This window comes from Annulohypoxylon maeteangense (assembly GCF_022496945.1).
Source record: "Annulohypoxylon maeteangense strain CBS 123835 unplaced genomic scaffold GGS22scaffold_1, whole genome shotgun sequence".
Lineage (NCBI taxonomy): Eukaryota > Fungi > Ascomycota > Sordariomycetes > Xylariales > Hypoxylaceae > Annulohypoxylon > Annulohypoxylon maeteangense.
The window spans coordinates 2,598,073-2,619,183 of NW_025953248.1; the positions used below are offsets into that span (position 1 = coordinate 2,598,073).

General features: G+C 48.5%; 3 protein-coding genes across 3 annotated transcripts; all 3 read right to left on the reverse strand.

The window, feature by feature from the left end:
- Nucleotides 1-11,525: 11,525 nt before the first annotated feature.
- On the reverse strand, nucleotides 11,526-13,468 carry GGS22DRAFT_10680 (uncharacterized protein). The gene is made up of 6 exons (XM_047957829.1): nucleotides 13,196-13,468; nucleotides 12,833-13,071; nucleotides 12,723-12,750; nucleotides 12,526-12,556; nucleotides 12,093-12,446; nucleotides 11,526-11,971 (listed from the first exon to the last, which is right to left on the reverse strand). Exons 1-6 carry the CDS (start codon nucleotides 13,206-13,208, stop codon nucleotides 11,764-11,766), a joined length of 873 nt encoding a protein of 290 aa, XP_047824075.1. The 5' UTR covers nucleotides 13,209-13,468; the 3' UTR covers nucleotides 11,526-11,763.
- Nucleotides 13,469-14,382: 914 nt separating this feature from the next.
- GGS22DRAFT_10905 (uncharacterized protein) lies at nucleotides 14,383-15,431 on the reverse strand. Its single transcript, XM_047957885.1, has 2 exons — nucleotides 15,131-15,431; nucleotides 14,383-15,036 (listed from the first exon to the last, which is right to left on the reverse strand). Exons 1-2 carry the CDS (start codon nucleotides 15,347-15,349, stop codon nucleotides 14,680-14,682), a joined length of 576 nt encoding a protein of 191 aa, XP_047824076.1. The 5' UTR covers nucleotides 15,350-15,431; the 3' UTR covers nucleotides 14,383-14,679.
- A 1,205-nt stretch (nucleotides 15,432-16,636) lies between these two features.
- Nucleotides 16,637-20,166, reverse strand: GGS22DRAFT_150400 (uncharacterized protein). The gene is made up of 2 exons (XM_047959294.1): nucleotides 17,610-20,166; nucleotides 16,637-17,555 (listed from the first exon to the last, which is right to left on the reverse strand). Exons 1-2 carry the CDS (start codon nucleotides 20,149-20,151, stop codon nucleotides 16,819-16,821), a joined length of 3,279 nt encoding a protein of 1,092 aa, XP_047824077.1. The 5' UTR covers nucleotides 20,152-20,166; the 3' UTR covers nucleotides 16,637-16,818.
- Between the last annotated feature and the right edge of the window lie 945 nt (nucleotides 20,167-21,111).

The following is a 21,111-nucleotide window of genomic DNA, read 5'->3' on the forward strand; positions in this document are numbered from 1 at the left end:
GACCCTAAAATCGATCGAGTCGGGTTCGCCCTTCCGCGTTCGGGTTGATTGGATCTCGGTCGTGGATGGGTGACGGGTTCGCCCAGCGAGTGGCAGTAAAGGGGGGGCCAGCAGGGCACCCCATCGATGCTACTCACTTATTCCCCGGGATTGACGGAGCTACATGGCATTTTGGATCAGACCCGTCTGTTTTCGTCCGTCTACCGATGTTGCTGTAGACACCCCTGTCATCATCCGCGCAGCCTTCGAGTTCTTTCTGTTTCATTATGCCGATGGGGAGAGGCAAGAATAGCGATGGGTAGCTGATGTAGCTTTGGCTGCTCCCATGATCCATCCCGGTTCATGGGTTAATAGCTCATGTGTATGATGATGATGTATACGTAGAATGGCGATTCTACGTGTGAGAGGAGCTACGTGGCCCTACGCTCGCCCATTATACCATGCGATTGCGAGACATCACATCTCGTAATCCGTATAATACCGCGAAATATTTATCCCAAAGAGGGAAGCACAATGCGGCACTGGGCAATATTGCCCGATATCTACCAAGGCAACTAGCCTGCTTAGACCTGCTGAGATATGGCCTTGCAAAGATGCGGCGTAAGCACGTTACACACACGTATAGGGTAGGCCGTAAGCAGGATCGAGAGTAGCAGTCATCGACTAAACTCGAGACGCATGTCAGACCCAGGACCCGTAACAGAAGTAATCAGCATCGACATCATGATTTATCCATGTTCGGCTCCATGGGCTCCGACAGAATTTCGTCCGCCTATGCCGTCGCCTTACGGTGGCCGAATGAACCGAAGGTGTCACGGCGCCGATGGTCGATGGGGGCCGTCAGTAACTATATTTGGAGGGGGTTTTGAGACCTTGGACATGCAAGCGGACCGGGATTCTACCTAGGTGCTTGGATCGCAGCAGGGAGTGGGTCACGGAAGAGTAGCAGGAGCCACAGCAATAATAGCAGACACACATAGCAAGACATGGGATTTCTGGGGTATCATAGAGTGTATCATAATTTATGCATTCATTGATTGATTCGGTTCTCATAGCATAGCTTTGGTATCATCGAGAGTAAGCACAAATCATCCCAGACTGGCCGCGTGACAAGGTATCAAATATAAGAAAAGAAACCGAAAAACAAATAGATGGAAATCACATGTTCCCCAGTCATTCCCAGCATTTCTAGCATTCCCATCATTCGCAGGAATACCCATTTTCCTCCTCCTAAAAGAAGTAATCAATTTCCCTTCCTAGAAACTTTGCCATGTTCCCATGTTTAGCTGGACATTCCGGTGGGCGTGGTAGTTCGATTTCTTCCCCCTTGGCGGCCGTCGAATTCTTCCGCCGACATGCACCCAAACCATGGTTAACGCCCTAGGTGTTCCCAAACAAGGCTCCGGGTGCCCCTCTCTTCCCCTTAGATGCTTTCCTAGCTCGCGGTCGTCTGTATGATTTACCTCGCTTATCCGGCTAGGGGGTGATATGCCACCACGATCCTGACCAGGGAATAATATCGATAGCAGCAAAGGGAAATCCCGTCCGTTACAGCGGGACCGTCCGGGCGCTATAACGAGGCATTGTGGAGTCCCATCCTCTCTCCGCCAGCTATTTTGAGGAGATGTTGGAGAGGGAAGATGGTGGGGGTAAGAAAGACGAAAAAAAAACAAAATCCCAAAATCCTATATCGCGCCCCCCAAAAAAGAACTCCAGGTTACGCTGTGGGTAGGTACCTATGAGGGACAGAAAAAGAAAATATAACAAAAAATAGAAAATCGAGGTAAAATAGGTAAATAAAAATAAAAAAGCAACCGTAGATCCAAAGCGCCCCAAGATGATGTTCAAGTTCCTTGCTCTTCGCAGCGCCCAAATGTCACACAAAAACAAGTACCAGCTACCCCGTAATCCTTGCAAAAACAAGCGCTGCTCCATATGAACTCCAGTTCGCATCCCAGGGGTCCCGTCCCAAGCCAACATCAAAGAAGGATGCGTAAGAAATAAGGTAGGTAGGTGATAGACAAAAGGTAGATGGAAAAAACGACGAACAATCGGAGGTGTGCAACCAACGCATGGCTATGCAAAGAAAGCTGAGTGGTACAAGAGGAAGAGGAGGAGGAGGGTGTATGTAGGTAGGTATCAGGGTACAATTGGTGGTGTTTCTTTTTTTTTCTTTTTTTTCTTTCTCGCTTTTTTCGATTCGATGGTAGAGGACAAGGCCGCGAGCGAGAGGAGGGGAAGCGAACGTGTGGTAACGAGGAGTTGCAGTGCAGTTTGCATGCTGCTGCTGCTGCAGCGTACGTGATACAACCAACGCTGGCTCACCACCACACCCACACCCACCACACCCCTCCCCCGGCCGCTATCCATGGGCGACGGACAACGGATCCTGGAGAGAGGTATGGATAGGTATGTAATTTTTGGACCTGGGGTTGTCACACACACACACACATACGCACATACGCACATACGCTCGCTACGCCGTGTCCGTTCTCAGCCTTGCATGCGGGGCGGGCGAACCAAGGTGAGAGTAGTTCTTGGGGAGGGAACTCTGTAGGTAATGACAGGAGACCGGGACCGAGGCATTGGCGCGCGCGCGGCACCGGTATATGTTATCTGTAGGGACGGAATACGGGTGCCGGGGTCGTTGTCGGCGGTTCTTATCCTTCGCGGGGCGGGCTTGGGTTTCCCTGTCCCCCGCCGGGCCTACGCAATAGCTAAAGGAGTGGTGCCGGGGTATATAAAAAGAAGAAAAAACAACAACACAAGAGTTAGGGAAGGCTCTCGGTGGTGATGATGGTCATGATTTCGTCGTGGTCGTCGTTATAGAGGGGATTTGAGGAAGAATGGGTAGATGGAGAGAGAGAGAGGTATGTCTTTGTGTGTTGATTCAGGAGAGACAGTAGCCGGAGACGAAGCAGCCAGACGGTGTTCGCGGCGGCTCCCCGGTGGCTTGCTGCGTCCCGGGAGATGGGATAGGGGGTTCTTAATCGGGACACCGCGGGCAGGCGTAGTTGTTGCCGCAGTAGTCGTGGGTGCCAAAATCGACCGCCTTGCAGCAGAACGTGCAGCAGTGGTTGACGAGAGGTTGATCCTCCTTGACGCACATGGTGACGGACAGGAGGCCGAAAGAGGCTTAGGTTGAGTTGTCTTGGTATGTGACAATGTGTGTCTTAATAGATGAGCCGCGTCACGTTTATGTAGACGAGGTTCTACTTGGTACGGATGATGATGTGTAGGTAGCTATGGATGTCTCTAGCTATGATATATGTATATGTATATGGATGAGTATGAGTATGAGGATATACGAGAGTTGGTATGAGCGCGTGAGACTTGAGTTTAGAGTTGCGAAGTAGTAACAATAAGTATCTTGAGATGGTTCAACTAAGTGGATATATCAAGAGTATGATAGAGCGGGAAGGCAGTCCTTTATATATTTGGTTAGAGCCCGTGAGACTGTTGATCTCTTATGGATGGGTGGGCTATTTGAGTTGGGATGGGACCAACTTTATATATGTGCCCATCATGGACGCCTAGCTAAGGTAGTCGAGCAGTTTTTTTTTCTCTCTCGATGATGGAAGATAATGACAAGGCCATCCACTCAACTGTCAAGGCACAGGGTCCGGGGGTTAGGGCCAGGGGTAGGGGACCTACGAAGAAGGAAAGGAGGAAAAAAGAAAAAACGAAGAAAAAAAAGGAAGCTAAAATAATAATACATAATAATAATCGATAAATTAGATAGGTAGTCGATACACACTTTACCATCGTAGGTACTACGTAGGTAGGTTACAAGAAAACAAAGGGAAGAAAAGCTGCCCAATCTCGTCAAAGGTAGCCCAAGATCACATATGTGGGTTTTGCATAACCTCAAACTAAAAGAGGGGAAGTAGTAAAGAAGAGTAAGTACACATAGTAGTAGAGGTGGAAAAAAAGGGGGGTTAAACAAAAAAAAGAAATCGAAAAATACAAAAATATTAAAAAAAATAAAATAATTAAAAGTGAAAGGAAAAAAATAAAGTAGAGCTAAGAGGGAACTGAAAATGGGTACCTAGATACCGTTGCATCCAAGCGGTGTGGCATGATTTAGGGTCACGAGGCACTGGGGATTATTAGGGAAACGGGATATTTTTGCTGACTGCCCAGATGCAATTTGTGCCGCAAACAGATTCACTATGATGAAGTACCTGTAAATCCCGACCTGTTACCTTCTTTAACCCCGATACATCACTACCACGATACTTGGCTACCCTGATGGCTGATCTCTGCGAGGATCGTCCATTGGACAGCTCGGGATCCTCAATATAGAAATCTCCATTAACTTATCGAGGTTGTGTACCTATCGTCGAACAGACCGGATCGTGCCCTCGACTTGATTAGCGAACCACAGCACGGAGACGACTAACCCGATGCGGCTCTTGCAGGCCCTTACAGACCCTTACAGGCTTCCACTTACAATGTAATACCCTAAAAGGTAGCTGCTAATTAAGCCTGCTGCTAAGGTGCTAAGGTGCTAATGTGCTAATGTGCTAAGGTAAAAAAGACTTGCAGCACTAAGTCGCGGACTGACATGTCAATTATAGGTATGATGGTCCTAAATTGTAGCCTTATTTCCTGCAAGGTACCTTATCAACATGCCCGTCCGACGCAGGTTCGTGAGGGGATTGGACGGAAGGGAAATGAGAAGCTAGGTACGATACAATACCAGAACCCGCGGAGGCGAGCGCCGAGGTATGTACTGTATGTACCTAGACATGCAAAAGGAAGGAAACGAAGCGAGGCTATGGAAACCGGCGAAGCGAAGATGGAAGAAAAGGAAGGATTAAGAAGACTACATACACACTTACATGATAATACCTACCTAGGTATGCATGACGCTTCGAAAATTCGACTACCGATACGAGCAAAAAGCTCGCAGCAGGTAGGGTCTAGCTCGAAGCCTAGCCCAGCTCTACGGGACCGGTCGATAACGCCACGGGATGTAGACTAGGTATGTACTAGGTAGGTATGTAAGTTAGGTAGGTTTCGACATTTCACGCATTCACGATTCTATTCTTAGCTTCAATATCGCCGGTACCTTTATAGCCTGTTAATAGTTATACGACATATACGTAACCCGAAGTTGACCCATGAGGCATTGGGACGTCGAGGGTATGATCTCGGACTGCAGAGAACAGCTATCAGCATAGCTTATTATTGTAATGCAGGTAGGTATACAGACTGGTGTATACAGGCTGGTGTATACAGGTATACAGTTTCCAAATGCAGAGGCGTATGCTACACTGAAGGGATGACTGCATGCATAGGGTTTATTGCCCTTGGCGTTAGTTGCTTAGGTTGCTCAAGTCGTTCAGGTTGTTCAGGTTGCTTAGAGAGCCAGACCCTTCGACGTTCGTTACACTTTCGCGGACTCAGACGGAGTATACAGGTCATAAGTGAGATAAGCCTTTCATGTAGGTATGTAAAAAAACGTCTTTGCGCATATCCAGGGACTCGAAGTGCTGGAATCTTTGAACGTTCGAACATGACAACCTCGCATCAGACCCCGGTTAGCTGAGTTCCCATTCGGTATATTGCCTGTACCTGTGGACTCAGCATGGCTCAGCATGTGCGCACGACCAATTGGACGTTGTAGAGACGGCCACAAGGCAACCCCGAGGAGCTGCACTTAGCGATTGATTAGTTAAGTGATTTGCTGTTTGCATAATAAGTTGGCAGTAAGCGGCCATTGGAAGATCACGGACATCGTGGAGCCTCGACTCGATTACTCGACAGCTCGATTACTCGATTGCCCCTCGGTGCCCCTCGTTTCGTCTAAAAACGAAAAAGAAAAAAGACAGAAAAAGGTCACCGATTTCCTAGTAGGTAGCTGACAGCCTGACATCACCCCCCTTCGAAGGGGACGTCATCTCGGCATATCATATGCTGATAGTATAGTATCACTCACTACCACGATCCTTATACGGTCATACTAGCAGCTTCGTTTCATTTCCATCACCCTTTTTGCCCCTTTCAACATTGCCCCAACGTCAACGACTATCGAATGCGGGCCGACGCGTCCGAAGTTCGGTATGGTACCTCACGCTTATCTTATCCCGTGCGCTTGTGCTTCAAGGTTGTGCGCTTCGTAAGGATTTAGGAACTTCGCAGGGGATTTCGCAAGGGATTTCGCAATCTCACTAAGTACCTAGATAGGTCCTAGGCACATAGGCACCTAGGCACCTAGGTTGAAGATGCGAGGTGAGCAGAGCACGTGGGTAGCGAAACCGAGTTTGGGGTCATTGGCGCCGCTCTACTGCAGATGATGGTAAGCCCTACCTTGGAGTATCTACGTCAATCGCATTTCTGTCCCCGGCCTGTTCTGGTAGTGGCTTGGCCTCGGTTCCATCGGCATTCGTGCGCGCACCGTAGATTTGTAGGTAGTTTCTAGTTTGTAGCTTGTAGTTTGTAGTTTGTTACCCTTTAAGCCTTGATTAGTTACCCAACATGCGCCTCCTGGCCCGCTGTGCGACTGCGCTTCTGCCATTTTGATAGTGGGCGCTGTTTCAGCGTTGCACTACGATAGGTGATGTTGCCGATCAAGCTTGTCTTGCCCCCCGTCTGTTTGTCCTGAGGATCGACGCGAAAGTGGGTTCGAGAGTTTTGATCTCTTCCGGCCTTTTCGTGCGAAGGAGGATGCTGGACGATGGGGATAATGGGGATAATGGAGATGATGGGGTTGGCAATACCCAGCCTGCCCAGGTCCCACATCGATGAAGCCCAGGGGATCGCGATTGTGATAGCTGCTAAGTTAGTCTCATTGCCAAAGTCAACGTTGTATCCATTCGTGCCGTTCCCATCTCCTTTGCTACGCCAACCTTCGCATACCCACATTGTTCGGAAGGGTTGGAGGATAGTAAGGATAGTAAGCGGGGATAGACCTCTACACCGTCGGATGCGACTCACTATAGCCACAACCACAAGAACGGCGCTTCGAATCTGATGGGAGATGCCCTAGCTAATCATCCAGACACGTTCGTTTGCTTAGGAGTAACGGTGACGATGATCATATGTACAATAGTATGATAGGTATGATAGTATGTAGTGGTGCTCAAATCCCATCTCAGCGGCATCCAATCAACTCCTTGTCTTGTCTTGTCCGAATGCGCAAAACGGGTTATTCGCCCCCCCTCCGCATCTGGAAAGTCGCGATAGGTCCCCAAAATAGGCAATTTGCTCACACGTAATGGGCTAGCCTGCGGTCTAATCGGGAGAGAGGCTGCCTCGAAGGAGAAGTACGTAGTAGTGATCCGTCTCAGAGCAGAGGGTAGGAAAAATGAAAGAAGTATCAGCCATAAGCACTTGGAAAGCACGGAAGCTATCACATCTCCAACTCTCGCCTTGCTGCATATGCAGAGGTCCAGCCCTCGTCGCCGCGAGTAGGTAGGTAAGTATTGTACCTACTGACCCTAACGTAGCCATGTACGTGAGTATGATGAGAGGATGGATGCAGCCGAAGACCCGAATCCACATCTCCGGCTAGAACCTAGAACGCCTATTTTGCTTGCCGTGGCGCTATGATGGGAGTCGTCACGGTTAGCGCTTTGGTAATGGAGCAAACCTCCAATCAGCGGTCTTTAACCAACTTGACGAAATCAGGAGACTGATCAGTAACAGCGTCATCACCTGGGCGGTGAACGAGAATAACGACAAGAGAGAGACGGGCGTTTTTTTCTCTCGTGCGAAGGGATGCCGAGAAGCCTGAATCACAAACATGAGGGGGTGCGCTGATCATGATTTCCAGCTTGGATTCCTTAGGTATCGACGACGTGCTTGAGGTTGTTCCCGATTACATGTGATTGGATTCTGCAGCGACGCTGGGTCCGTGTGTACGTTAAACATCCCACAAGGCTTTAAATGTTGTCGCATGTTATATCTGCAAACTTCGAGTATGAACAATAGGTATACACAATAACGAAAATCATATACCTACAAGGTAAGATAGAAGAATACCTACCTAGATAAGGTAAGTACTACCTAGCAGGTATTAGAAATATAGCGTCGTGCTCCCCTCCATTACACCATTGCACCATTGCACCACCTATTACACTACGTCGTTGCCTTGTATACCCTGAAAAGATAAACTCTACTGGACGCTTGATAACGCCATTAGGTACATCCACGTCGATGATCCGATACATTGGATGTACTAACTCTATGCCATCCCCAATATGTACTACGGAAGGATGCATAACCTAAAACCCCAGCCAGAATCTTGGAAAGAGCTGCCCGGGGCGCCCCGCGCCTCAGGCTCAGCCCGCTGGATCGGGTCAGCTGTATGTATGTATGTCTGTTTCGGGGGGAGGGGCAATGATAACCTTGGAACCTTGGAACCTTACAGCGTAGAATTGCTTAGGGGAAACCTTGAACTGGGATACATGGATGCCAGACAAGATACTGGATGGATGTACTGGATAAGATAATATCACCTATTAAAAGAATACATTAAACCTCGTGGTTCCCCATATTATCTAGATACATATTATCATTATCATGTCAATTAATATTGCCAAGGTATTTATTTTCCTATCCCTATCATTATACATTCACCGACAGTCCTCCGGCTCCTACAGTGATCCTGTCTCGAAAAATAACGCCATTGGCGACCCTGATTGCAGATTTCGATATCGTCTATCTGCCTCTCCACGTTTTTGCCAACGTCACACTTACATATACATGCACGATGTGCATAGGAATGCATGTAATTCTACGTCGATCAATCTACATTAGGTGATGCTGCCGCCGCCGGCTCGAACGATAGTCTGAAGTGGCTATTATTACCATCATCTTTCTCAGCAATCCTGCTCTTGTGGCGCCATTGGGCCATTGGACCATTGGGTATATTAAATTATGTAACCTTTTTTAATATCCTGCTTACCGCATCGGCGTAACAAGCGTCCGCGAAAACTGAATACCTACAGCCCTAAGCTCATGCGATCGTGGGATCGTGGGATGAACCCGGCATCCCTAGGACATTTTATCGACGCAGAGTACGTGTCCGTCTATCGCTATAGGTCCGGCTGTGCGGCTGTGCATGTTATGAGGCATCGTGCTTCGTCGGCTCGACCTGTCTGCACCCGGATCTACACAGCATCTTGCGTACCAGACATCTGTGAGCTTCAGCCAAAAAAAAATACGAGAGCCTACCTGCCTAGCTAGGCAAGTGATTTTTGACAGCTAGCGAGATTGCCGAGACAAGCTGCAGGATTGACACTTCAACCACCATGTCCAATGGCAAAAATTTCTCTTTTACAATCTCTGTATAGGAGAAGGTCAATTAATATCAATCGCATGAGGCTCGGTCCCGACCAATCTCGATACTGAAATGAATCTTGATAGATTATGCTGGCTAGCTACCTACCTAGGTATCCGTTGCGATCGCAGTTAGACGCCCTAAGCGTCAGGTGTGAATTATCACCACCCTCAGGCTCTACGCTGAATCCTAGATGGAACAATCTACGCCTAAATACTACACGGATAAGTTGGTTGCTCCCATGCCAACACAGGTATTCGCCATCTGATATCCTGCGAATATATCGAGTATAAAAGAGTTGCAAGAGCCTCTTGCTCCTAAGGCTTGGCCCTGGTTCTTGAACGTAGTCATTGGCGAAGGGTGGCTTCTACGAGACCTAAAACGAGTTCTCCCCGGAAAGATCGGATATGCCACTAATGATCTTGTGTTTGTCTTACGAATAGCCTTAAAGGAACTCGCCTACATTTGTCCTACTATACGTACATATAGCCAAACCATTGGCCCTCGTCGAATAACGGCTTGATTATGGACTAGGATATTAGGATATTAGAGAACGACTCGAGTGTAACAGCATCAATGATCCTTTCTCTTAACCTAATTCCGATATTCTAGAATCCTCGGCCCTGCCTCCTCCTCCCCTACCTATAGCACCTATTAATCCATCCCACGACGCCAAGGAGGTATTCGGCGCTAACAACTTCCCCTCCATGGACATCTACAGGGCTGTGACATCATCATCGAAAGACCGCTATCACAATCGAATTATCGGAAATGTTCAAATTGGCGAAAATATGCCCCAGCTCCACTCCGGTTTATCGCGGGTAGAACCGTCTGTACTTGCAGGCCAGGGTTCTTGAAACCATATGCAGAAGAATCTTCAAGGCCCTTGCTACTTTAACATTTCGTCCAATCCCGATCCACTACGTCCATTCTACTCTTGTATCCCAGTCTACGTTGGCCAGCGCTTCAGAAATTACATCTCGACATTCAATTTTAACCTCGTCTACCGAGGCAGGCTGGATTGAGAAAGACATCACGCAACGTACCGTCTACGTATTTTCGAAGCATTTCTATGGCAAGGTCTTACGTCATCTAGATGTAAACATGAGGCTAAAAGATACGATGGAGGATAACCTTAGACATACTAATTGCGTGTCCGCCTCTGATAGGTACAGCCTTTGATTATGGCACTAATAAACTGTCATGAGAACTAAGCAAACATCGAGGTTCGACGCCTTGCGCAGTTGAAGTCGAAGCTGGGGACGATCCTCCGCCCATCCCCCGATTTCCTCCGTCGATGAATGGATAGAAGCCATTCAACTTCCAGGAAACCCCGCCTGACCTGCCTTTTAGCAATTTGGCCTCGCAGCTAATGCGGCTTCAAAAAATTCCTCAAACAGTACTGGCTGGCCCTACCGTAGCCGTCTTCTCTAGTTAGGCTCTGCATATACGCCATGTCACAGATTTACGCTTACTTTCTGCGTATCAAATCGTACGCGTCCGCCTTCCTAAATTGTCCCGGCCGTCTAGAATCTCACGAGACAGGCATCTCAACGCACTTGGCGACTAAATCGTACGAGTTTCTACACAAAAGAGAAAGAGAAAAAACGAAGATAAAATAAAGGTCAGTCTCGATTAGCTTAATGAAAGTCCCTGGCCATTTGGATATCATCCATAATTTCCGCATATTCCAGAACAGTCGCGCTCGGCCAATCGTCAACGAGCTGTTTCTGTTCCACGACGTCAAGGGACCGATTCATTAGACTGGCCGGTGACTTATGGGTGTCATGCAGGACGTAAGGGCACGAAGGTGACTCTGCATTGGGGTATCAACCAATATATATCCCTCATGGTGGTGTGTGCATCGTGATGCTTGGCTAAGACCGAGTTGATGGATGCCGCTCTTTGACCCTTCTCGAAGTCAAAGTTGTTTTGCCATTTCGCGGTTCTCTTTGCATACGGCAAGTCAAATCCGCTTTTCCGGACGTTCCATTGCATATGAACCCTGTCGGACTCAGATTCGACGTTAAATCTTAGTAATGTTACGCAAGTAGCCTACGGTTCGCGGTCGAATGAGCTCGAACCAGTCAGAGACCCTTTTCACCGCACGCGACTGAGCACCATATACGATTGCCGAATATCGGCAAGCAAAATTTGTGCGGCACGGAATCGATCCTCTAATTCAGATTACCAACTTCTGTTTTCAGCTTTGAACGCGGCTCCGTACTCGGAGAGATTTTGCTTTGCCTCACGAGGCTGAAGTAGACCCGGTGAAGCCCGAAATGCATCGAAAATTCCCGATGAGCGCCTGTGGCATTCCACGGCCCACCCTTACTTCGGTCGGGCAACATTGTCTGAGCGTCGCATCTATTCTTTGCATAGACCTCATGGCCTAATAATATCGTGATGCAGACATTTTTCTTCCTAAGTCATCCCTGCTCCCGTAATCTAAATGGCAGCCGACATCTAGACCGCTATTTCTCGGCTTCGAATACCGAGTAGAGGCTTCCAACGTGCGGGAGCAATTCAACCACGTACTCGTCCTTGTCCTTAAGATAAGCTGGAGGTTTCTTCCCGAGACCTACACCGGCAGGCGTGCCAGTGATGATGACTGTCCCTGGAGGAAGCGTGGTGCCCTCGGATAGGAAGCTCACAAGCTTCGCGCAGTTGAAGATCATGTCGCTGCGCAATCAGGTCAGCCAACGCACCCCCTTTATTCATGCAAGAACTTTTTTTATCGCGACGCAACGCTAGCCACCTTCTCATCTCAAAATTTTTATTTTTATCATTCACAGCGACTTACCTAACAGCGGAATTCTGCATCTCCTCCCCGTTTCTCAAGCCGCGAATGGTGAAGGCGCCAGGGTCGGGCATGACCGCCGCAGACACGAGGATGGGGCCAAGGGGACAGGACCCATCGAACCCTTTCGAGTAGCAGACCTGGCTCTGGGAAAACTGCGAGGCCCTGCTTGACACGTCGTTGGCGGCTGTGTAGCCTAGGATGTAGCCCGGTGCCTCTGCCTCGCTCACGTTCTTGCATGGCTTCCCAATCACGATGGCTAGCTCGGCTTCGTAGTCCGCGCAGTCGTCCCTCAGAGTGTGCTTCGGGATGACGGTGGGAACCGGCCAGGGATCCGCTAGCGCCGTAGCGGGCTTCCTGGTGCATGCATGTCAGACACTGCCTTAGCTGCCGTCGAAGTGCATCGTGCGTTAGTGTTTAGAATGCCGAATCTTACATGAACATCATAGGTATGTCAGGAACTTCGACTATACGTTTCGGGTTAGTAGCCGTTTGCTTATCGACGAGCAATGAGGAGGGTGAGAGATAGGTCGCGATGTCTCGGAGCCGAATACTGCTTCTCGACGCGGTTACGTTCGTCTGTGTAGGTTTTGGAGACTGCGAACGGAGATAAACAACGCAATGGTTACTTACCATCTGCCTCTTTAGCATGGTTCGCGTACTAAACGTCCTCATTAGCTTTCGCTTTCTTCCTTCTAGAGCGGCCTGGCTTTGCGACAGATATACGACGACGAAAAACTCACATTCAATCCAATACACCGGATCGTTCCGACCTCATCCGCGGATAGCGGCGACAATATGCGATCGATGGTCTCTATCTGATCTGTCGGCGAACCGGAATTCAAGACAGAGGTTCCGCTGAATGCCCGTACTTCGACGGCCTTGCCTTCGTAGACAGCTTTGCCGACGTCGATAAGCCGATCGACGGGTTGTCCGATCAACGGTCGGGCGAATTGTCGACGTGGGATGAATCGGACGAGCCCTACGTCATGTCATCAAATCTATCTAACTTCTGGTTTGCTGTCGTCCCTTTGCTTGCTTGTGATTGACTGGGCCTATGTAGGCGGCTAACAGCAGGGAATAAGAAGGCGGGATTGTTGACTTACTGTCAAATGCCATCTCAGTGACTTCTACGTGCTTCTAGCGTCTCAAGACTCTCTTTCTACGTATTACTGTCGTCCAGGTCGAAGCGCAACGAAGACCGTTATATTCCCTTGAAATCGGACGATTGAACCCTTCGACCGGGGACATCCTTCTATTTTCCTCTTTTAACCCATATTGCTTTTACTGGCTTCGCCACGACTCAGGTGTTACGAATGTGATTGCATTTGTGTCCCGGTAACATTCGGAACTACCCCACGATATCCGGCTTCGCGATGTTCGGCGCCACCTACAGTACAGACCGGTACATGCCCCGCTAGAGCTGTACAACGTTGGAATGGAAAAGTCGACCCTATAGTAAGAGATCACAGATCACAGATCACTAGGTAGATAAGGTTATCACCTCCATACCAGCACCCTCGTACGTGTGCCTGGCGCTTGCACATACATATCTCGCTCTCTCTCCGTTGGTGGGTGTGCGTGTACATCCGGAGTTATGCACGTAAGACGTAGGTGGTGGATAGTGGGCTTACCCCGCTTAGTGAAACCGCTCACACTGCAATAAAGCGCCTCTATCACGGCCCGTAAAGGGAATAATTAGCAGAGCTGGATAGACCGAGGAGGCAAGGCAGAACGGAGATGTCTTCGGAAATTCTATGACATAATTCACTTTGTGTGAAAATCTCTGCGAGTCTTTAGAAAACCCCGAGGAAAACGGGGGTTTATGTGTAGGTTTGTTTCTCTTATTTGGAACAGGTGATATTAACATAGATAGGAAATGGCTCCGGTCCTCCAAATTGTATCGTCGAAGATTAGCTCCTCTTCTGCGTCCTTTCGGTACTTGGAGAACTACCGTGCGCCAAGCCAAGTTGGAGTGTCTAAAAGATGCGCGCATGTGGCTATGGGTCGGATCTTAGATTCGTCCGTCCTTGCTAATGTGGGTTTTATGTATGTGAGCTAGAGTGTAGATCTAGAAATACAGTCGTACTTAGGTAGGTAGATAGAGATAATTTACAGTTATTAGACGTCTTACAGGTAGGTTGGGATTTGTATTACCACGGCGGCGCGTTCTTGCATCGGCTTCTTTTTAACCGAATGTGAGGCGTCGGTCTCCGCTGATTACGTTCCCTACGGTGTTCTGCACGGCCTCGAATCGCGAGAAGCCGCAGCTCTCGCTCTCGAGGTGGTTCACTGCAGCGCAGGGGTTATTATTACTTGCTTCTCAGGGATATCTGGTTGCATTTGGTGGCGTCTGGGGCTTGGATACCTAGCTATCCCACAAACGCAGATAGGTCTGTTTGGGTATAGGGATGGCTGAAGACATCAAGATACAGGGGACGACAATGTCAGGCATGAGGGAGTACTTACTAACAGCAGCCAAAGTCTTGAATTCACGACCGCAAGGGAGGCGATTCGGGCAATGGTACAGCGCCTGCTGGTCTACACACACACCATCAAGTCAGCGTCTCACACTCAAGCACCGAGCACCCTAGCCGGCTTCGAAACCCTTTCCGATGCACTTACGCGCAGCCGAGTTCAAATGCTGATTCAACCCATTCCTACTAACGAAATCGCGATGGCACAGATAACACTCCCAAGCGTCTCCGTTCCAGGAATTCCCGTTAACCTCGTACGTCGGCGACCCGGTCCAGCCGATCAGCTTCTTCGTCAGCACCCCGTCCGGGTCTTTCGATCGCACCGCTTTGTACACCATATCCCGGTTCAGGGGCGCGGCGGTGCATCTCCCGCCTTCTAAGTGGTGCGCGAGGCCCGTGGCGGAGACGAAGCCCGTTTTGCAGAACGGACATTTCAGGTTTGCGCCGCGGTGCGTGCGGGAGTGCAGGTGCTGTGGTTTTGGGGGTGAGGGGGTTAGTCTGGGTGCTTGTTTGATGGATAGGGTGTCTGGTCATGGGAATGAATGGCTATGGTAAGCGTCTCACCATCCTCAGGTTGTTCGCGTTGTCGAACCCCCGGTTGCAGTCCGCGCAGTGGTTGTGTTCTTTGGCCTCGTGCTCTTTGCGCGAGGTTGAGCTCGCGTAGGGGCGCTTGCAGCAGCGGCAGTCGAAGTCGAGGGGGGTGTGGTTTCGCGCGGTGCTGTGTTGGCTGCGCGAGTGCCAGGATGCGAAGGTTCGGTTGCAGTCGCTGCATTTCCAAGACATCGTTACTTGAACCTTTCTGGGGGGATGACTTAGGTTAGGTGGTAGGTAGGGGCGAAGGAGAAGATCTATTCTATCTCTACCTACGTCGAATTCTAGAAATTTAGATGTTGGATTTGGGATCTAGAGACATGCAGGCGATTACTAGGTAGGCAGGAGGAAAGGAAATCAATCAGCCCAATCCGCCCCTACCTTCTTGCAAACGGACGAGCAGAATGTTGGGATAACTACGTCTATGCCCGGCGGGAAATTACATACATTAGACAACCAATGTTTCGCATTAATGGATGTGCCTTTTATTGGTATATTGGTTTGTAAAAAGTAAATATTTGGAGGTGGCGCTTGGACACATAAGATGTTATCTGTACATAGCCTTAATATTAGATTCATACTACGATGTAGTTGTCGTTTACGAACTTCATGTTAATAGAGCACGACGGGCAAAGACTCGGTTTGGGGTTGACCTAATGAATGAGATATGAAAAATCAAGTTTCAGAGACATATCGTAGGCTTCCTAAATCCAAATTTCATAGCTTCCGTGTCTCAGCCCCGTTCCCCTCAACGACCCAAACTATCCGGGGCGTTGGATATTGAGGACAAGGTACCTGCGAAGTACAGTACATACCAGTACTTTGATACCCCTATCCTATCCGCCTATCTCGGTCCTCTAACAAACAGCGAACAAATTGAACCGTCCTTCCAACAAGACTCCCCTCCAACGGTCCAAACACGAATACGCGACCTCGAACCTCCAATCCGCGAAACGGTGATATACGAAATCCTTACGTAACACACCATTCAGGCGCTTACATAGGTGCCCAGCAGTATCTTAGGCAGAACTTCAAAACCAACGAATAAACCCAACACCGCGACATCGCAGCCCCAAACAAATGCCACAGACACCCCGATCCCAACAGCGCCAATAAAAGACCACTACGCGACCGAGCAAAAACCAACCGCGACACCGAGACCGGGGCACAAAAAAAGGAAGCCAGGGTGCGTGCGAGGGGGATAGGGAAAGTATTACTCGAAGAGGGAAAGCGGGCAAATGGACGGTACTTACGGGCGTGGCGACAGGGAACAGAGTCGCAGTCACCGCGCGTGAGCGCAACATCGAAGCTTGACATTTCTCCTCACGCGCATGAACCGCACGTCACCTGACTTGCGGGCACTAGCTTACCGTTCTATTGGTGCTCGCCTCGTCGCTGCTGCTACTCAGATAAGCGCCGTCTGACTACGGGATCGAAGCGGTGAGACGAAGATTTTTTTTTCTTCGAGCGTTTTTCTTCGAGCGATGTAACTGGAATAATTGTGGAGTTGATGTTGATGTTGAATTTTTGTGATGACTCAATAACTACCTATACAATGTCTATTAAGCCGCTAGGAAATGAATGGTATTTACATCATCGAACGCTGAGTATCTAACATGGGGTAAAGCTAAACATACGATAGTTACCTAGGTAGAATCAAATCAACCCTTGGACTTGTGTTCCAGACTCGTAACCCCGCTACCGAAAATCTCGTCCCGCCTCTCCTCCTTGCTCCAGACAGTTGCCCCGTCGCTTTTTCGCTTGAAAAACAGGATGCGATGCTCCGGTATGAATTCCTCGTGCGTTGTCTCCGACTTCCACAAATCAACAGGCCTTTCCATCGCCCCCGAGAAACGGTCTTCGTAGCCAACTATGTAGTCGCCGCTATCCATGCTTTGGTCCCACCGTATCCTGTTAAGAACATCACCAGCCGATCGAAACTTCCCCTCGTAAGCTGGCCTAATGGGTAAGTTAATTGTTACGTCTTTCTTCGCTCGTAGGTTGCCAGGCTCTTCTGCTTCCATGGAGGACCAAAATTCCGCATCCCCAATATCATCATCCTCGGCTTCAACTGTATACTTTGCCCATTCTCGATTGTCGAGTCGTAATTCCTTGACCTTAGACCTGGGGACTACTTCTGCGCCAACCCAATATGACTTGGGATCGAAGTGCTTTGGATCGCTAACGACCTGACTTTGAAACTTGTGCAACGCCGTTTGTATGCGTTCTAAGGCAGCTCTCTTATCCTCTTCATTCATCGGCCTGCTTTCAGGGTTCTTCATTTCTAAACCAACGAGATAGTGTCCTTCGTACTCCGTATCTTCTTCGGAGGCGTCCTCATTTATGAAACGTGCTGGCCAAATTCTTGGGTTCATATGGGGTACTTGTTTGCTGAGATCTACTCCTATATCAGTATATCGTCTAGTTTATAATAAGGTAAGAATGGACTAACCTGCTAGGAGAGAAACGCATCTCGATTCTAGCCATTCCACAAAGCTATTACCCTTCGCCAAAGACACACCCCAGAATTGAGTAGTGATTTTGATATATGTCTTGTAAGTACTCAGAAATTCCACTGCGCCCGTATCTTCACCGAGGAAATTCGGCCACAAAACCACAAAATGTGATAATAGCTCCTGAGCCCTCTTAAACTCTTTGGAGATGACATGCACAGTAGGAATGGATGCATATACAGTATTCAGGTTGGGGCCGTAGAAACCTAGGATCGACATTGGTTCCTGTGCGGTTCGCCTGTATCTTAATGTCTTGTGGAAGAAGCTGTCAAAAGCGATCTGTTCGGCCCAGTCGAAGTCCGCGTAGTGGGCATAAAAAGTCATTAAGAGTGTCGGGGCGGATACGGATCTACCACGACACGACAATAGCTTGTAGATTCGCGACAGCAATATTGATATCTGAATGCCACCGAGATATCCAAACTTGGCCGCATAGATCCCACGTCGTTTTGCCCAGAATGTGATAAACCGGTGCGCCAACTTGAAGACGGCTAGATCTGGAATTGTCCTCTGGAGATGGCAAAGATCACGCAATGGCTTCAATTTTGCCAAAACATTTGAAGGCAATTTGAAGATGGGGTCGGTTGGAGGTAATGTCAACGCACGGGGCCACGTCTCGGCGATGGTGGTTGCTGAGCAGTATTGCAAATCCATTTTGATATGCCCTACTTCTAATTCGAGCACCGTACCAAACTGGGCGTCGACGCGTCGGAGAATCTTCACACCCCTCGGCGCAGCTTTGCGAAGCCGTTGAATAGCCAGGGTGAAGAAAATATTCGAACTGATAGGACCGATGCAGAGGCAATTGATATCTGAGACCGTAGTCCACACACCGAGCCCGTATGACCCAACAGGTACTATCACAAAAGCCGGAAGACCACGGACGCGACTAGGCTCATCTTGTATGATAATCTCCTTAAGTAAGTTCAGAGCAGTCTCCCTTGTTGAAATGTCAACTTCGGAAGGGTACTCCGGTTGATTAGAAAGACATGTTGCCAGTCCGAATATGTCCTCTATAGGCCATGATGGGTCCGTCTCTACTGGTAGAAGAGCCTTTCCAGCTTCAGGTAATTGATCCAACATATCCGTAGAATAACCAAACGAGCATCGTATTCCCCAGCGATTGCTACCATATGAAAGTTGTCCCTTGGAGTCATCACCGGAGCAATCACTGATAGTATTAACACCAGGACCGGCCTGTAGAGCCCCCTTGCTCTGGCCAAAGAGGTTGAAGTTCGTTACTGTAAAATCCACCCCGTTGATCAATATCCTGTCGTAACGCTGAGGTCTCTTATCAAAATCGCCGAGAACGCTGTTTGCAGCAAGGTCATTTGCTGTCGGGTCGAAAGTAGCGCTCTCTTCACCCCCTAAAGAGTTGGCATCATGCTGGTTTCGGTTTATATTCGGTGGTTCACCGTACTGAACACGTGAAGAAATGCAAGTATCCTCGAGGCCTGCATCAACGAGCATCGATTCGAGTTCAAATAAGATACCCTGGCTACGTGCCGAGATGGTTTTATTTCTGACCGCTGTTTCGATGATGTATGAACTGGTAGGGATATTCAAATCTCCAGCAAGTATCCAAGGATTTTGAGGGTGTCTCTTGGACATATGCCCAAGAATAGCTATCAGTTCATCTCTTTTATTCTCGATGGAAATGTCTGTGAGGCCAGGGGTAAGATGGACGGCAGATAAAATGACTGGTAGGAAAACTCCGTTTTTATGCTTCCCGATATCTCTAAATTGTACAATAACTGAACCGCTCTGACCGCTTGGCAGTGATATCGAATCCCAAGTAAATGGCCATTTGCTCAGCACTACAACGTTAGTATGGGCTGGTAATGGCTCGACGTCATCTTGATCAGGAGGTCCACTTGAGAAAAAGGGATAGATTTCTCGAATATTTCTGTCCTTGCAAATCTGCGAGAGGAAGTCATCTGTGACTTGTCCGAGGACTACTGCATCTGCTAGAGCCTCCTTGCTTAGGAGGTTCTCGATGATGATAGAATATCGAGACCGCGTTGGGGGATCTCCGGCTTCTGTGTGTACGTTGTAGCTCGCGATAGTTAAGGATTTTGGCGTTGCCTCTACCTGGTGAGGTGTAAAATCCATCTCTGGCTGTATCCATTTGTATTTGGTGGAAGAGAATGTATACGGAAGGCGAGTCAGTGGATGGCTTGCTGGAGTATCAGTAGGCGTGTCATTTGTATCATGGCCGCCTGTCTCGTCTTCGCCCTCGTATTCATCCTTATAAAAGCTGATGGGGGTTTTTACTGTCAGTAGTGTTAAGGTCAAGAGATCAATCTCGCCCCAAATTTTCATCTGGCTAGAGAGGCCCTCGTTGATGCGAGCTGCATCCTTAACCCGTATGAGAATATAAAGTTTATCAATTGTCCATTTAAGTGAGGGTAAAAGATCGAACTTTTTCACGACGTATTTGTTCATATGGTTGTTTGCTTCTTTGCTTTGCCCAACCGGCATATGCGGAGGCCCCCGTGCGGCTTGTTCTAGCTGTAGAGAGTCCAGAATGAACTCCTTTAGTCGCTTAAGCTCTGACACATGTTCTGGATTATTGTCCCATTTGAAAAATATTGCATGATTCTTCCTCTTATTGACGAATACGCCTGTCGTTTGTAGCTGTACCGATAAGTCGAAGTCTAGCTCATCGGTTCCACGCGCGCTCGCCTTCTGAAGCTTAGAGACGATTAAATCAGAAGCATCTTGGAGAGAATGGATTGGAACAAATGGGTAGATAAGATTAATGTGCGGCGGCCATGTCTTGTATGATGGATCGTAGACCGATCTTAAGTGGTCTACCGATGTCCACAGGCGTTCTGGTGGGACGATAGACAGGGCTGTATCGTAACAGTCGAGAGAAAGAGACTTATTGTCAGAATTATCGGAAGCCATAGCTCACTTTATCTCGTGATATGTATTAGACGAATATAGGAAAATCAAGGTATGTTATAATATTAACTACAAGGTAGAATCAAATAGTGAAATATGTCGAGAAACGCTGCTCTGAATTAATGACTGTATGAGGTGATTATATATTTGGCCAGGACGTGGAAGTTATTTTGTTGGAGATGAAGATAATAAGTAGATGAGATAGAGTTATCTAATACTTTATATGGTGCCACGGATTTGGGCTATGTTTTTGATACCTACCAGGTAGAAGTTGCATCTCATCGTAACTTCTTCGTAACTGTCATCCATTAGCACTTGAGCTGCGCCACTAGACTCGGCGTGAGTCAACTAGGATCGCCCTTTTAGCGTACTAGGCACCCTAAGCGTGCCGACCCGCTGAAGATTAGTGGACTCTAGGGCTTGGTTGAGACCCTTAAATCTTTAGGGCTATGATGTATGTAGGTAGGTACTTGGGTACTTAATACTTTATACCTTAACCCCACTACCCGTAGTGCGGGATGGCGGGGTTGTGTC

What these genes read in the sequence shown, in the direction of transcription:
- GGS22DRAFT_10680 (XM_047957829.1), bottom strand. An exon ending in CCATGCTAAAGAGGCAGATG is followed by an intron (nt 12,557 to 12,722) that starts GTAAGTAACCAT and finishes CGAAACGTATAG; the next exon opens with TCGAAGTTCCTGACATACCT. An exon ending in GACATACCTATGATGTTCAT is followed by an intron (nt 12,447 to 12,525) that starts GTAAGATTCGGC and finishes TGCATGCACCAG; the next exon opens with GAAGCCCGCTACGGCGCTAG.
- GGS22DRAFT_10905 (XM_047957885.1), bottom strand. Translation starts at nt 15,349, where the DNA reads ATGTCTTGGAAATGCAGCGACTGCAACCGAACCTTCGCATCCTGGCAC. An exon ending in ACGCGAACAACCTGAGGATG is followed by an intron (nt 15,037 to 15,130) that starts GTGAGACGCTTA and finishes CCAAAACCACAG; the next exon opens with CACCTGCACTCCCGCACGCA.
- GGS22DRAFT_150400 (XM_047959294.1), bottom strand. Translation starts at nt 20,151, where the DNA reads ATGCCGGTTGGGCAAAGCAAAGAAGCAAACAACCATATGAACAAATAC. An exon ending in ATGCGTTTCTCTCCTAGCAG is followed by an intron (nt 17,556 to 17,609) that starts GTTAGTCCATTC and finishes ATATAGGAGTAG; the next exon opens with ATCTCAGCAAACAAGTACCC.